The sequence below is a fragment of the Cottoperca gobio genome, chromosome 13 (genome assembly GCF_900634415.1).
Source record: "Cottoperca gobio chromosome 13, fCotGob3.1, whole genome shotgun sequence".
NCBI classification, from domain to species: Eukaryota; Metazoa; Chordata; class Actinopteri; order Perciformes; family Bovichtidae; genus Cottoperca; species Cottoperca gobio.
The window spans coordinates 12,483,832-12,497,440 of NC_041367.1; the positions used below are offsets into that span (position 1 = coordinate 12,483,832).

General features: G+C 40.2%; 1 protein-coding gene across 2 annotated transcripts in view; it reads left to right on the forward strand.

Annotated features, from left to right (window-relative positions):
* The window catches only part of stx1a (syntaxin 1A (brain)), a 50,911-nt gene that overhangs the window by 34,208 nt on the left and 3,094 nt on the right, over positions 1-13,609 (forward strand). Inside the window, exons 5-9 of one of the 2 annotated variants that reach the window (XM_029446556.1) lie at positions 2,792-2,865; positions 3,204-3,312; positions 10,148-10,221; positions 10,321-10,455; positions 12,689-12,799. In XM_029446556.1, coding sequence (XP_029302416.1) covers positions 2,792-2,865; positions 3,204-3,312; positions 10,148-10,221; positions 10,321-10,455; positions 12,689-12,799 — 503 coding nt within the window. Of the gene's footprint in view, positions 1-2,791; positions 2,866-3,203; positions 3,313-10,147; positions 10,222-10,320; positions 10,456-12,688; positions 12,800-13,023; positions 13,135-13,609 lie in introns of both variants that reach the window. The other variant, XM_029446555.1, reaches the window with a different exon arrangement.

Consider the following 13,609-nt stretch of genomic DNA (forward strand, 5'->3'; position numbering starts at 1 on the left):
CGACCATTTTCATATACAGTCGGTGCAGGATTCCTGCTTTAGCCCACTGGTACCAGCAGAATGTTTTTGGGCTATTATAATCCTAGAGTTAAGCTTCACTGATGATTCAGACGTCAAAGAGGGATTACTTTTACCATGACTGTGTGCCATTTCCCAACTCTCCCTTGAAAGTTCTATCATCGGGAAATTAATAGACAAAAGCCAACCTGACTGGGTCATACATGTTTTATTCCTGAAGGAATCGAGTATATCTTTTCCAATTTCCACCCAGGCGGGGGGATCTGTGAGGGGGTAAATTACTTTTTGAGATTTGTGCAAGTGAGAATGAGCAGTGATACCAATCTAATCTAGGTCGGGAGAGTCTCCAGCTCTCTGTGGCAGGTAGTACGGTTAAAGAGAGGGCTTTTTTTTACCATATAAAAGATTCTACAGTACTTGAGTAAATATAAGTCAATCGACAGAAACTTAATCGGCAACGATTTTCAGAATTGTTTCAGGAAATTGTGACAAACAGTTTGAACTATTTTCTGACATTTTACAGAACAAATAATTTTAATCTAGAAAATAAATGGCAGATTAATCCATAATAAAAATAATCATTACAGCCTGTATCTGTACCACGGTATTACGACCATATCCATAACCAGTGTGTGCAGCTCTTGTCTTTGAGGTGCTTTCTCAGGAGAGTAGAGGGGAACAAGTGAGACATGAAGAGACGGGGAACTGTATAGCATTTGACACCTAACAGACAAACTCAGTTTACACAGTCTGTACTGCAGTGGGCAGAGGGATCAGTGTCGCTCGCCTCAGAGGTGGTGGCATTGATTCATATGCACGGACATACACAAGTTATATTCTCACACATGTAACTAATGTTACAGTCACATACTGTGTGCAGGCATTATGGATGTAGCTGGTCCTGGATCATACTCCCTCACACAGTTATTTATCCCTGTGTGTTTATATGTAGGTGCCTATAATCCTCTTATTTTCTGATTTGTCTGCCACCCTCCCACCTTTTCTGCTTTCCTTTACACATTACTGCTTTTACACTTTCTTGTTTTCACAGATTTCATTTAGTGAATTTCCTCTTTCTCCATTTTCTTCTGCCATATATGAAGATGTTCTCATATTCACAACTCATTTTCTACTACATGTAAAAGGATCAGTTGTTTAAGAATAGGGGTCAGAGATAAAATATCTGTATACGCTATCTTTCAGGAAAGTAGATCACAACCTAGTGCAGAGAGCGAGAAGATAATAACCCGTATCTCTCTTCCTGCTTCCCTACGCAAGCACACACTCATACACACAGTGTTGTGTGTATGAGTGTTTGCATGTGACCTCATCTTTGTCAAACTGTGTAGAAGAAACCTTTGGCATACTGTGGTATACTGTGAGTAAAGACAATTTCTAACTTACTAAATGCTCAGTACGGGTTTAAATACACTCAGGTTGTAGTTGACACAGACACAGATTTAACGAGTTCAACGGGTGGCGTTAATAATTCCCACAAATGTTTTGCCGCCATTTTAATTTCAAAAATATAGATTAGATTAAGCTTTATTTTCATTGCAAAGACTACAGGTACTAACACAACAAATTGTTTATGTAGATATGAAAATGCTAAATTACATACAGTAAGAACAGTTTCAAAAGTATGAATTATCCAAAAGTTATTAATATTACATAACACATTAAAGTATATTAAAACCATTAGCATATAATGTATTCTTTATGAAAAGGACCATTATTGGACAAGAAAAAGGCTGTGGCTATTTCGCGATGTTGAGGTCAACGATGTTGATTGAAGTTGTGTTGAAGTGTCCGATTCTTCAGAGATGCTGGAACCATTGCATGTATCACAGGTTACCATATTCTTGAACTTAAAATTGCTTATTAACCGTGACTCTTTTGGCTCAGGCTATTTGCATAAACAGGAAGGCGTACAGAGGGTACAATAAAAGCAACCGCAGGTGTAGACAATTCACAAAAGATCTGTGAACGTGCAGGAACTGTTACAGCCATCTCATCCCAGTTTAAATGACAGAAAAATGGGAACGTAAATGAGCAGGCTCTTACATATCCGTATAATTCACACTCAATTGATGAGTGATTCACATGGCCTCACATTGAAGGTCTTTCATTTACGTTATTATGCTCGATGACAATGACTTCATGAGGTGTGAATGTAAAGGGAGCAATAAGGAAAGTGCTGTTTCTGCAATCAGGTGTTGAATTATAAATTAAGAAGATACAAGATACAAGAATTTCACTGCCAACGACTCCTTCTCTGTATTTGTTCTGCATATAATAAATAACTTTATAACAATGTATCTCAAAACAAATGTGGATGTCCACGATCTCCTGAGATTGAATCCTTCTGATAATCGTTCTGCTAACACCACCCTGAGGTCAAAATGTCAGCGTTGCACTCAAAGTAAAGTATATAATAATCTATTTGGCAGATGGCCGTGAGGTTTTCTGAGCACATTTCTGCTCTCATGAATACAAACCTTTTACATTTCTTTTTAACCTCATCACCTTTCCTTTGGTTCCAGTGGGCCACCCTCAGATTTACACTTTTAGCCTCCCTACCGCTAAGACTCCAAGGACACTAAGATCATCATTACATTGTTTGTGTAATCCAACACTTTTATTGTACGTGGTGTAATAAACCTCTAGAGGCAGCCAACGGCACTATAGTCTTAATGTTTGGTCTTTCTTGGTGTTAATTTCCAAGAGGAGCACTTACCCTGTAGTTAAATGTACAGTTGTTGTATCTTTGCAGGTATTCAGCAAACCATTGAGCAAGAAGAAAGCCAGAACAAGTCATCAGCTGACCTGAGGATACGCAAGACACAGGTACAGTTAAATTATATGTTTTATAAAAATGTAATACTTGCCTGCGGCTCCTCCATTTCCTCTGAGCAGAGCATTGTGAGCCAATTGTATCCATCTGCATGCAGAAGTCCATAATGTTTTAGTATGCTTACTAACTGCTTTGATTGACTTTTATTTTGTCACTTCACTGTGAACACACTACATACTCAAAACTGACTTACAATGAGTATGTAGTATGGATTGTGGACACATCTACTCTGACTGGATGTTTGCACCTGCTGCCCACCATCTGTTCATTTACAATTTAAATTACTTATTGAGCTGGTGTCTTATGCTGTTGTTCCTCGCTGTGTCTCCAGCACTCCACACTGTCTCGTAAGTTTGTCGAGGTGATGTCAGAATACAACACCACCCAGTCGGACTACAGGGAGCGCTGCAAGGGACGCATTCAGAGACAGCTGGAGATCAGTGAGTAGACCTGGGAGACTAAGCCCTCCTCCGCTTTTCATACACTGTAGCTACATGTTAACACTGTATGAATTACAGTAACACATCTGCATCTCTTGCCAGACAGAGTGTTGTATTTGTATTTGTTCCTAACACTGATTTTGAGTTAGAAATTAATTAAATTGTTCCAAAAAGACAAGGTGCTATGTGCAATGTTCTCAATTTGTTTTCTAATTCTGTCCATCCCATTCTCGTGGATACGATATCTCAGGAACACCTGGAGGGAATTTCTTCAAATTCGGCACAAACGTTCATTTGGACTCAAGCATGAACTGATAAGAATTTGGAGGTCAAAGGTCAAAATCACTGTGATCTCATGAAACTTCTTTTGGCCAATAACTCAAGACTTCAAATGATGATTATGATCATTTCACACAAATGATAAAATGATGAAGTGATGACATTTTGGACAAACATGGATGTAAACTGCAACTTCACTGGTTAGTGGCGGCCTACAACTGTGAGGCAGTAGTTTGGACCTGCTACATACCTTCTATTTAAGGGTGACTGTAAATTGGGGAAAACTTTCAGTTCAAAGCAGCTGTTCATGGTTTCTGTACCTGTTCATTAAGGGCCTTATCAAAACAGTTAACAGTTGACAAAAACAATTTATTTTCTCCTCAGCCGATGCATCATTCACTTCATTTTAATCCTCCCCTATAATTAGTTAGACGTTAGTGTCATGTCAATTAGACTAAATAATACAGGCTGCGCCCCCATTCTCCACCACTTTGTGAAGTGTGAAAGTTACAATACCTGCTCCGTATCATTATCATACATTTCACGTACTGTAAACAAAGTGTGAGGATGTGAAGTAAAGCTGTGCCAGTAATGCTATATACTATCTATACATGTATGATTTACTGTATACTCTTGTCTCAGAATTACAGACATGCAAACCGCTTCAGCATTGCGTTGACTTCCTTTTTCTTCCAAAATGTTTACAAATAAATTGCTTGAAGTTCATTCGTGATGATAAGTCCCATGGTTTTTGAAGCAGACCATTCACTCATTGCTATTCACGTCTCCTGCATTCACGTTACGCACTGTTTGTTACATTTATTATCAGTGGAAAAAAAAGAGGCTTTAACGTCCGTGGTTAAAAAATGATTTGCCTCAGCTCCAGGCTGTCGGTTGTTTCTACACTTCAACGTCTTCAACTTTATTGTCCCCAAAGGGAAAGGTGTCTGTCAGGCAGCTAAAACACAAACTATAAAACATAATAAATGCACAACACAAAGTAAACATAAAAAAAGAAATGCTGAAAACCCTCCAAAGAAACTCCTATTTAACGATGTACATCAGTGACTGCATAAACCTGGAGCTCATCCGAACCATTATCATCCCACCCAATCATCCTGGCAAAAACAAACTGTTTTGTTTATAGAGAAACGTCAGTTTAGCCCATTCATGCAGTATTTTATTTAGATTTTGTCTGGTGTAGTACCAAAACAACCGCTCTCACACTAAAACCACTTTCCAAAACACATGCATCACCAACACTACACTCATATACATGCACATGCCAGGTTACTGCAGCTCCTCACACTCGTGACGGCAACTCTGTATGCGTGATATGATTTGAAAGATTTTATCTGCAGGCTTCGGGCTCCTGGACCAGACACTGCCAAGGCCTCTGCCACGGCATCCTGGCAGGCTGCATTGTGCCAGCTGCCCCGAACAGTCACCGTGATACAGTCACCTTAAACACAAAGGCATACACACACACACACAAGCATGCGGAGAAAAACACTATGACTAATTTAGTGTTAAAAGCAGAGGGGAGCAGGGGCAGTTATGTTGCAGGGCACTTGGCACAGACGTAATTTCCTCCAGTCATCTGTCAGACACATGCAGCAGGTCTGTGCGTGTGAGCACCGCCCAGTACACACTGCATGTGGTCCAATCAAAAGAACAGCAGGGACAACACACAATACTTTCTGGGGTTAATCAAAAGACAAACTCCTTGTGGAATAAAAACACACACACACATCTGACTCATGTTTCTCTTGAGCTCACTCCAGATTCATTTGGATTTGATTTGTCAGCTTGTAGAGTCACAGGAGGCCTCAGCTGATACCACCTGTCATCAGGGAAGGGATTACAACACACAGAGAGTACGGAGACAGATGAGAGCACAGAGAAGAGGGGAAATTATGAGTATTAGGCTTTTTATTTATTTATTTATTACATTTTACATTTTAAATACAGTACATAACAATCCACCCTCCACTCCCCATCCCCTGCTGGTCGTCTCTATTTACAAAGTGTTTACTAAATAATAATAATTGACTTGTAAGCTTTCATTACAATAGTATATGCTTGTATTTAGGATTGGATACTACGGGGGGCAAAGGGGCCACACAGAAACATTTGTCAAAACATAAAACCTTATGAATGACCAGATCTCCTGGAACAGAGTAAGTACAGAGGGAAATACTGCACTGCTCAGAATGAACTTTTGAGGGTTGAGCATAAAGGGTTTGAAATGGACTCCAAACCGTATGAACTTGTTCTCTGATCATCTCCTGCATGCCTAATCTTAATCCAGTTTTAAACATGTCAATATGTCCGGGTGCAATTTTACTTAGGTAGAAGTAAGCTGCCCCAGTTTACCTCTACCTAAGTAAAATGGCATGATGTGCTAAAAGAGTGGCGAAAGCAATGCTGCCACAACCGATAGTTGCAATTTCCTCTGGGGGAACTCCAATTACATTTTTGGGTTTGTAGGAAACAAAATCGCAAATCTCCAGTAAAGCTTTCCCCTTCAGATTACATTTGTCTTGATTTTTATCTAACACAATGGAATTCCTTTCAGATTATATGGCAAGAGAACTGTGTTTGTTGTGCCAACCCCTTTAACTTGTTTGTGTGTGAATCAATACGAGTGTGTCACACACAGAGGGACACCTAGTCTTGTGTCAAGAGTATCGATGTTTCCTCTGCTGCTTCACTCCTCTGGAAACAGAGATAAGAGAAAAAGGAAAGCAACACTGTGACACATTGTAGGACAACAATGCCTGCCATTTTATATATATATATTTGGATTTCTTCTGAATAATTTGGATCTATTCTTTATCTCATTAATAATAAACAGTGGTTTCGATGAGATTGATAAGAAGATGGATACCAATCTCCAGGAGATAATTAGCTTATCTTAGCATAAAGACTGTAAACTGAGGGAAACAACTAGCCTACCAGCACCTCTACAGCTCACTAATTAACACGTTGCATCTTGTTTGATCCATACAAACATCAAAGCGTACAAATTAAACGTTGTGGTTTTATGGGCAAACAGGGGAGACTCCAAGAAATAGTCCAGCCCATAACCCCCTTTAAAACCACATGACGTTTTCACAAAATAAAAAAAGTCATACAGTCCAAACTAATGAGAGAAAACATGTTAATTAGTGAGTTGTGTGATGGTAGACTGATGGTTTTTTACCCTAGGACAGAGCAGGGCCTTTAAGCTAAGCTAACTCAGACAGATATAAAGGTCATATCAATCATTTTATCTAACTCTGCAAAAAAGCAAATAAGCTTACCAGTATTACCCAAACTATTCCTTTAAAGGGCACATATCTTCCTTGTTCATAAAGTGACTCATTGGAGCTTACCAACAGTGACCCATCTGTTTTTGACATATTATTGATTATTGATTGGGAATGTCACACATTGATTTGCTTCCATGAGCAGTGGGGCAGGCCCAGCAGGATGGAGAGGATGTTGTTCACAGGCATCGCAAGGCCTCTTTGACATTTGATCGTTATGTTTTATTTCCCTGTGAGCCAATGGCGCGGAAAAAGACAAAGATATGCATCAACACATTCTTCCTGTATAACAGACTGACCCATACGTGTGCAGATAAGCTAGACTTTCTCATTTCTTTGCAGGTGAAATCGCAGCGAACAGATTTTAAAAAAGAATCCTTGTCTCTTTCGCTTTGTGTACGTTTGCCTTTTCACTGTTGTTTGGGGGGCTCACTTCATACGTGTTACATAACAATGGCAATTAAACACTGCTGTTCCTAGTAGCAACATAGTATGATTGATTTAATAGCCCGTAAACGCTGCGGGTGAAGTGAGACTTCTTGGCTTCATATGAGGCTTCTACGGGTTGGGTCTCCATGGTAACAAATAAGAGCCTCCCTCGGAGCCTGTCAGGGCTTAAAAAAAAAAAAAGATGTGTGTGTGTGTGTGTACGTGTGTGTGCACATGTGTAGGAAGTGAGATAAATAGGGGAGGGTAGCACTAGAGTGCCTTCGTTTCTTCTTCACAATTATCCATGACTCATTGTCGCTCCTCTCCGTCCTTCAACTCTAACTGTGACCCTCTTTAATGTGGTAGTTTTGGCCTTAATGATAAAGAGATTATTTATTATCAGAGAGGCCTGGAGAATAGCAAATGGATCAGTGAATGTGGTGTCTCACTTCTCTTTGTGTCCTCTCATTTGTCAAACTGCAAAATGTCATTGCTGAACACGAGTTGATTCTCAAGCACGCAAATGAAAAGGCGGGACCACTTAACCACAACTAAATGAAATTCATTGCTTTGATATGGATATGAAGTTTGGATTAGACACGATTGGCCCGGTATATGTAAAAGTGCTCTCTGAAACACGCATGGACACACGTTCATGCACTGGTAAACATCAGAGAGAAGCTTCATCAGTATTCTGTTCATGAAGGCAATCATGGGCTTCGACTCGCAAGCACCATCACTCACCATCAACCTACCTGCTCTGCACTGAGGCCTTCATCACACGTACAAACACAATACACTGATTAGGTCATGAATAGACGTTTTGTACTTGCCTTCAAAATGTCTTAGGAACGATATCTGACAAAGCTGGATGTAGGTCCATTTAGTTACATTGTGGGTAAAAAGGATTTGTGTCGTGTGTTTTAATCACTTGACATTTTAGGAAACACACTTACTTGCTTTTTTGCCAAGAGTTAGATGAGAATGTTGAAACCACATTCATGTATGTAAGGTGAATATGAAGCTACTACCAGCAGCAGTTTGCTTAGCTTAGCACAGGTAGATGGAGTTGTAGCTTGAGTGGTTTTGACTTTTACTATGACTGTTTAGATGTCACTAGCTACAATAATTCATGAGCAAGCTAACTTAGCAAAGCTACAGTACTGTTACTCACGATCGTTTTTGTGTCTTTTCTCTTTTGCCTTTTTATTCTTTAACCTCTTTAGGCCTCTAACAAACAAGGACAGAACTGGTCTTTATAGACAAAAGCAAGTTTAGACATCTGAAATCTCCTTTTCTATAATATTAGCTTCCTCCCTCTTTCATATCAATCTCCTGCTCCTTGTCATGCTGCAACTTTCATATTACTTTTCTTTTAAGTTTTTGATTTGTTTGTTAGCTGCTCAGCTTATACTGTACACCATGTAAAGGTGTGTGCACGACGCAGGGTGTGTTCCCGAGGAAGAGATCGTATAGTACTATGTGTACTGTATCTAGCCGCACAGAGGATTTAATGTGCTGAAAGATTGGAGATGATACGAACAGAGTCTGACTGTGACTTACAGTGTCAGTGGGGCAGAAATTGAGCCCACGAGAAGCAGCTCTGCAGGCAAAGTCAGTACTCATACAAGAGAATAATAATGTAGATATAGGAAAGAGGTGTAGGGGAATGCTTATGAACTAGGTCAACTCTCTCTGGGAAAATAAAGATGGATGAGGCACATCAGCAGGAAGATGTGCTGCGGTACAGGCAGGGACAGTAGATAGAGAGATATCAAGTTTGCTGGGGGAGACATGGATTATTGAGGAAAATGTAATAAAGTAGTAAATAAATGCTGTGCCTTACTTTCATATGTTACTGGTCTTTTTAAAGGCCAGGTCTTGTACATCAGGTTGTATAAACTGGAGAGACAGAGATAGGAAATGTTCAAAACAGAATACAAAACATGCAAAATATTCATTGATTCTACTTCTAACAGGATTGGAGGTTAATGGACAAATGGATCAATCCACCATGTTAAATAAAGGAAGCATAGAGGAAGCGAAACATAGTAAATGTGAGCCTCAGTAGTTTAAGTCAGTCATTTTACACACGTGATTATCCTCATAGTAGTCGGACAAACAGCTGGATGTAGAAGACCTTATGTAGGCAAGACAACATGTGTGTGTTAAGTTATTGTTAGATGTCTGAATGCTAAGCAGATCATTTCAGGCTGGAGTTCACTCGGTTGTGAGACTGTAAGTGTTGAGACATGGTCGTGTTTATATGATGTTGAAGTGTGCGTGAGGTGGCTAGTGGTTGTGGGATTCTAACTGAGCCTTGTGTTTTAGGTTGAATTTCACTAAACATTTGAGATGCCTGGTTGAATACTGACGAATCCTCAACCTCACACAGATACATGATGATATAGACTAAATAATGGCTCTCTGGATTTTTACATCACATCCACTGCTGTTCAGAGGGATGCAGAAATAACGAGTTTCAACAGAGTATATCATACAGGAGAGACAGATGGATAGAGAGAAGATGAGCATGTGGAAAGGAGAGGCACACAGCTCTTGTTTAATTAATCCTCAAACAGACATGAAGGGGGATGGGGCGGGGGGGGGGGGGCGTTGCTATTATCACCCGAGAAGTTTTATAAGTCTTTTCTTTTCTAATACTGTCTTTATCCACTGTACTTTGAGGAACCTTTTAATCTGATATCATTGCACCTACGCTTCTTAAATCCTGGGCTTAAAGTGGTAAAGCTCTTCAACACCTACAAACATGATTGCTGTTATAGATGCTTAGTGGTGTGTGTTTGTTCTTTTAGCTGGGAGAAACACAACAAATGAGGAGCTGGAGAGCATGTTGGAGAGCGACAACCCGGCTATCTTCACCTCCGGGGTAAGCGATGCAACACAGGCAACATGAATGCACACAAAGCACGTTTTTAATCTAATTCTACTCCTCTATCAACTCTTTCCATCTGTTGTGCCATCGTAGATCGTTATGGACAACATCACCGAGCAAGCTATGAATGAGATTGAGACACGGCACAATGAGATCATCAAGCTGGAAAACAGCATCAGAGAGCTTCACGACATGTTCATGGACATGGCCATGCTGGTGGAGAGCCAGGTGAAAACATCCATCCTATCTCAGTACCTGCAGCCATGTGGTTTGGGGCTCAGATACAAATACATTCAGAAACTGGCAATCCATCCGCCAACATGGGCGATATAAAGAAGAGCTGCAATTCCAGTTTGTAGATTTAGAATTTCTTCCTGTCTGTGATTTGAAAGTCTGCCCTGGCCAATGCAAAGGTTCATCAGCACACGGTGTTCCCAGTGGTAAAATAATTTACTAGCCATCCTGCTGCAGCAGGTGTTGCTACTTTCTGTCGTGAAAGTAACTCCACTTCAGACAGACAGCAACTGGCAGGCAATTTACATCCAAGTTGTGCAGTGTGTTTCAATCACAAGAGACAAGCGAATAAGTAATAGTTTTATAAGTCATCACAGAAAGTGTTTGTCGTTTAGACTCCACGGGGAGATTTGTAATGGAGGAGCATCTGTCCTGAGCAGCAGCAAGATAAATCCCCCCCACGGAGTGCAGACATCTCGTGGTGGAGGTGGCTGATGAAGCTAAAGAATCTAAAGACTATGCAGAGATGGGGAGGTGGAGGGGCGTGCGTAACAGCAGCATGAACGCACTAAAGGCAGGGAGATAATCTTATTTAAAAGAAGACAGCAGCAAGATGATAGGCTAACAATGGAGGTGTGTCACCGTGTTATTGGATAGATGTGATGCTGATGAGAACAGCTGATAACGATTGACAGCCTGAGACAATGACAGCGATGAAATTATGAGTGAGCATGCGTGAGAGGAGTGAATGGCAGGATATATGAGAAATAAACTACAGGCCTAAGCATACAAAAGAATAGTCTACCTGACTGAGCTTACACCAGAGCTTTATTAGTATGGAGTTGGCAGGAGGTTATATTGTCAGCTCCATCTGGTTTGCAAAATATCTCAGTAAATGTAGACAGAATCTGGGGACAGATAATTAGTGCCGTAAAGATCAGTTGTTTGGAATCTAGTCATAATCTGAATTTGGGATTTCTGCCATGAGACCAATTTTTTATAGGAAAATCTGACATCTGGGACTCTCAGGTTGGCAACTAAACAACGTTGCACTTACTTCCTGTTTTGTAAGAGCCTTAAATTAAAAACAAACTATAATTTTTGTAGGGCTTTGTAAATTGAGAATGAGTAATTTCCCTGTGGTAGAAATGTGTTTCTGTTAGACAACAGAGATGCTGTATGCGTTGTACTGAGGAACATGCATCATGCAGTGAGCAGTGAACACAGTTGCACTGGCAATTTGCAGTTCTCCTATAGTTTCTTCAAAGCCACATTATCCTCAAGTGTAAGAGTTTCCTTTGCTCTTCTCAGTCAAGTGTCGAGCGTCAAGTAAATCTGTAGGTCTTGCCTGTATGTGACTGTATGAGTGTGTGGGCTGAGCCCCCACAGAGATGAACTGCGTCCCTCATCAGAAATACTGAATTGTGCAAAAGGAACTGTGAGCACATGCATAAGAAAATATGCTCAATGATGAATATGAAAGTAAATTGTTGCATGTAAGTGATTTGAAGTATGATGATGTAATGTGATTTATCAGTCTTCCCCTTATAATTTTACTGTCGGAGTAATAATTGTTTAAATTTCTAATAATTGTGCGTGTTTGTCCGTATACTCTTTCATTCTCTTGTCACTTATAGGAATGCTCTAAATAACTCAATTAACTAACCCTTAATTTATTAACAAAGTGCCACATCTTTTAATATTATACTTGATTCTGTTAGATAGTTTTCTCAGCGTTGCACTCTCTTTTCCCTCTGTTTTCACACAACACTGTCGCCACCACAATGACTCTAAGCGCTCACGAACAGAGAACAGCGCTCCTCTTCTAATACAGAAAGGTAATTTCCTGTGATTCCTCATTTTGTCTTGTTTCAGTGGATGCATGAAGACCATGCATCCACCTGGTTTAAATTAATTTTCAACAATCCTGGGTCAAAGCTTAACTTAATATTAGGCTTTCTTTGGTAATGAATTCTGATTTAAACATGGTGAATGACTTCTGCTGCTTTCATAAATTAAAGTAAAGTAGTATCTATTTCAAAGCCTTCACAATGCAGCAATCTTGCCCATTCTCTTAGATGATCATATAATAAATATGAAACTCGGCATCATTGTAATTATTAATTAAAACGCATGTATGAAATCAAATTTTTACGTGTTTAAAGATGGTGCTCAAGTTGAGTTCTCACTACCACTGCAATGACTGCGTCTCTTGTTTTGTGTTCAGGGTGAACTGGTGAACAACGTTGAGAGAAATGTGTCCGGTGCCCATGCTTATGTGGAGCAGGCAAAGGAGAACATCCCAAAATGCAAAAAGTTCAAAAAGACCGGCAAACGGGTGAGAAGCAAGATGCACCTTCTACCGACTGACTCATTATTTCCTCTTTTTCTCCCTTTTTCCTTTCTCCCTTTCTGCTTCCTCTTTTCTCTACTTCTCATTCTCACCCATTATTCCTACCCCATCCCTCACCTCCTCTCCATCTGTGTCCACTCCTCCTCCTGCCTCTTGCTTCTTCCTGTCTGCATGTCTTCCACATTTCCTCTCTAACTAACCTCTCCTAGGGGGAGATGATAGACCGCATAGAGTACAATGTGGAGCACTCAGTAGACTATGTGGAGAGGGCAGTATCAGACACGAAGAAGGCGGTGAAATACCAGAGTAAAGCCCGGAGGGTGAGTCGCATATACAACAAAACAATGCATGTGCACAAACATGCTATCACATGAGAGAGTGATAAATAACTTCAGATCATTGCATGTATATATTGTAGTGTGCAACTGTCGTCAGTGTGTGTGCATGGATTCTGCATGTGGAGCATGTGTGTCATGCATTTGACATTTTCTACAGGAGAAACCAGGGGTATGTTGTTCCTCAGGGGATACTACTGCAGTTACCAGAGTGTATGTCTAAAAACAAAACTAAAAAACTCACCTGAACACCACTTGCTGCTGAGAGTTTGTGAAATCTGGTAAGTAAAGAGGCAGAGAAGCCAAAATAGATAAGTAAAGGTAGTGGATACATTATTGAAATTCCAGCTCTCTTAGTACATCCACAAACCCACCTAAAGAAACTTTGTACAGAATACACAAGAAATGGTAATTAGTGCGCTTTAGAGGTGCTGGTAAGTGGATTTTGTTTCCAGTCTTT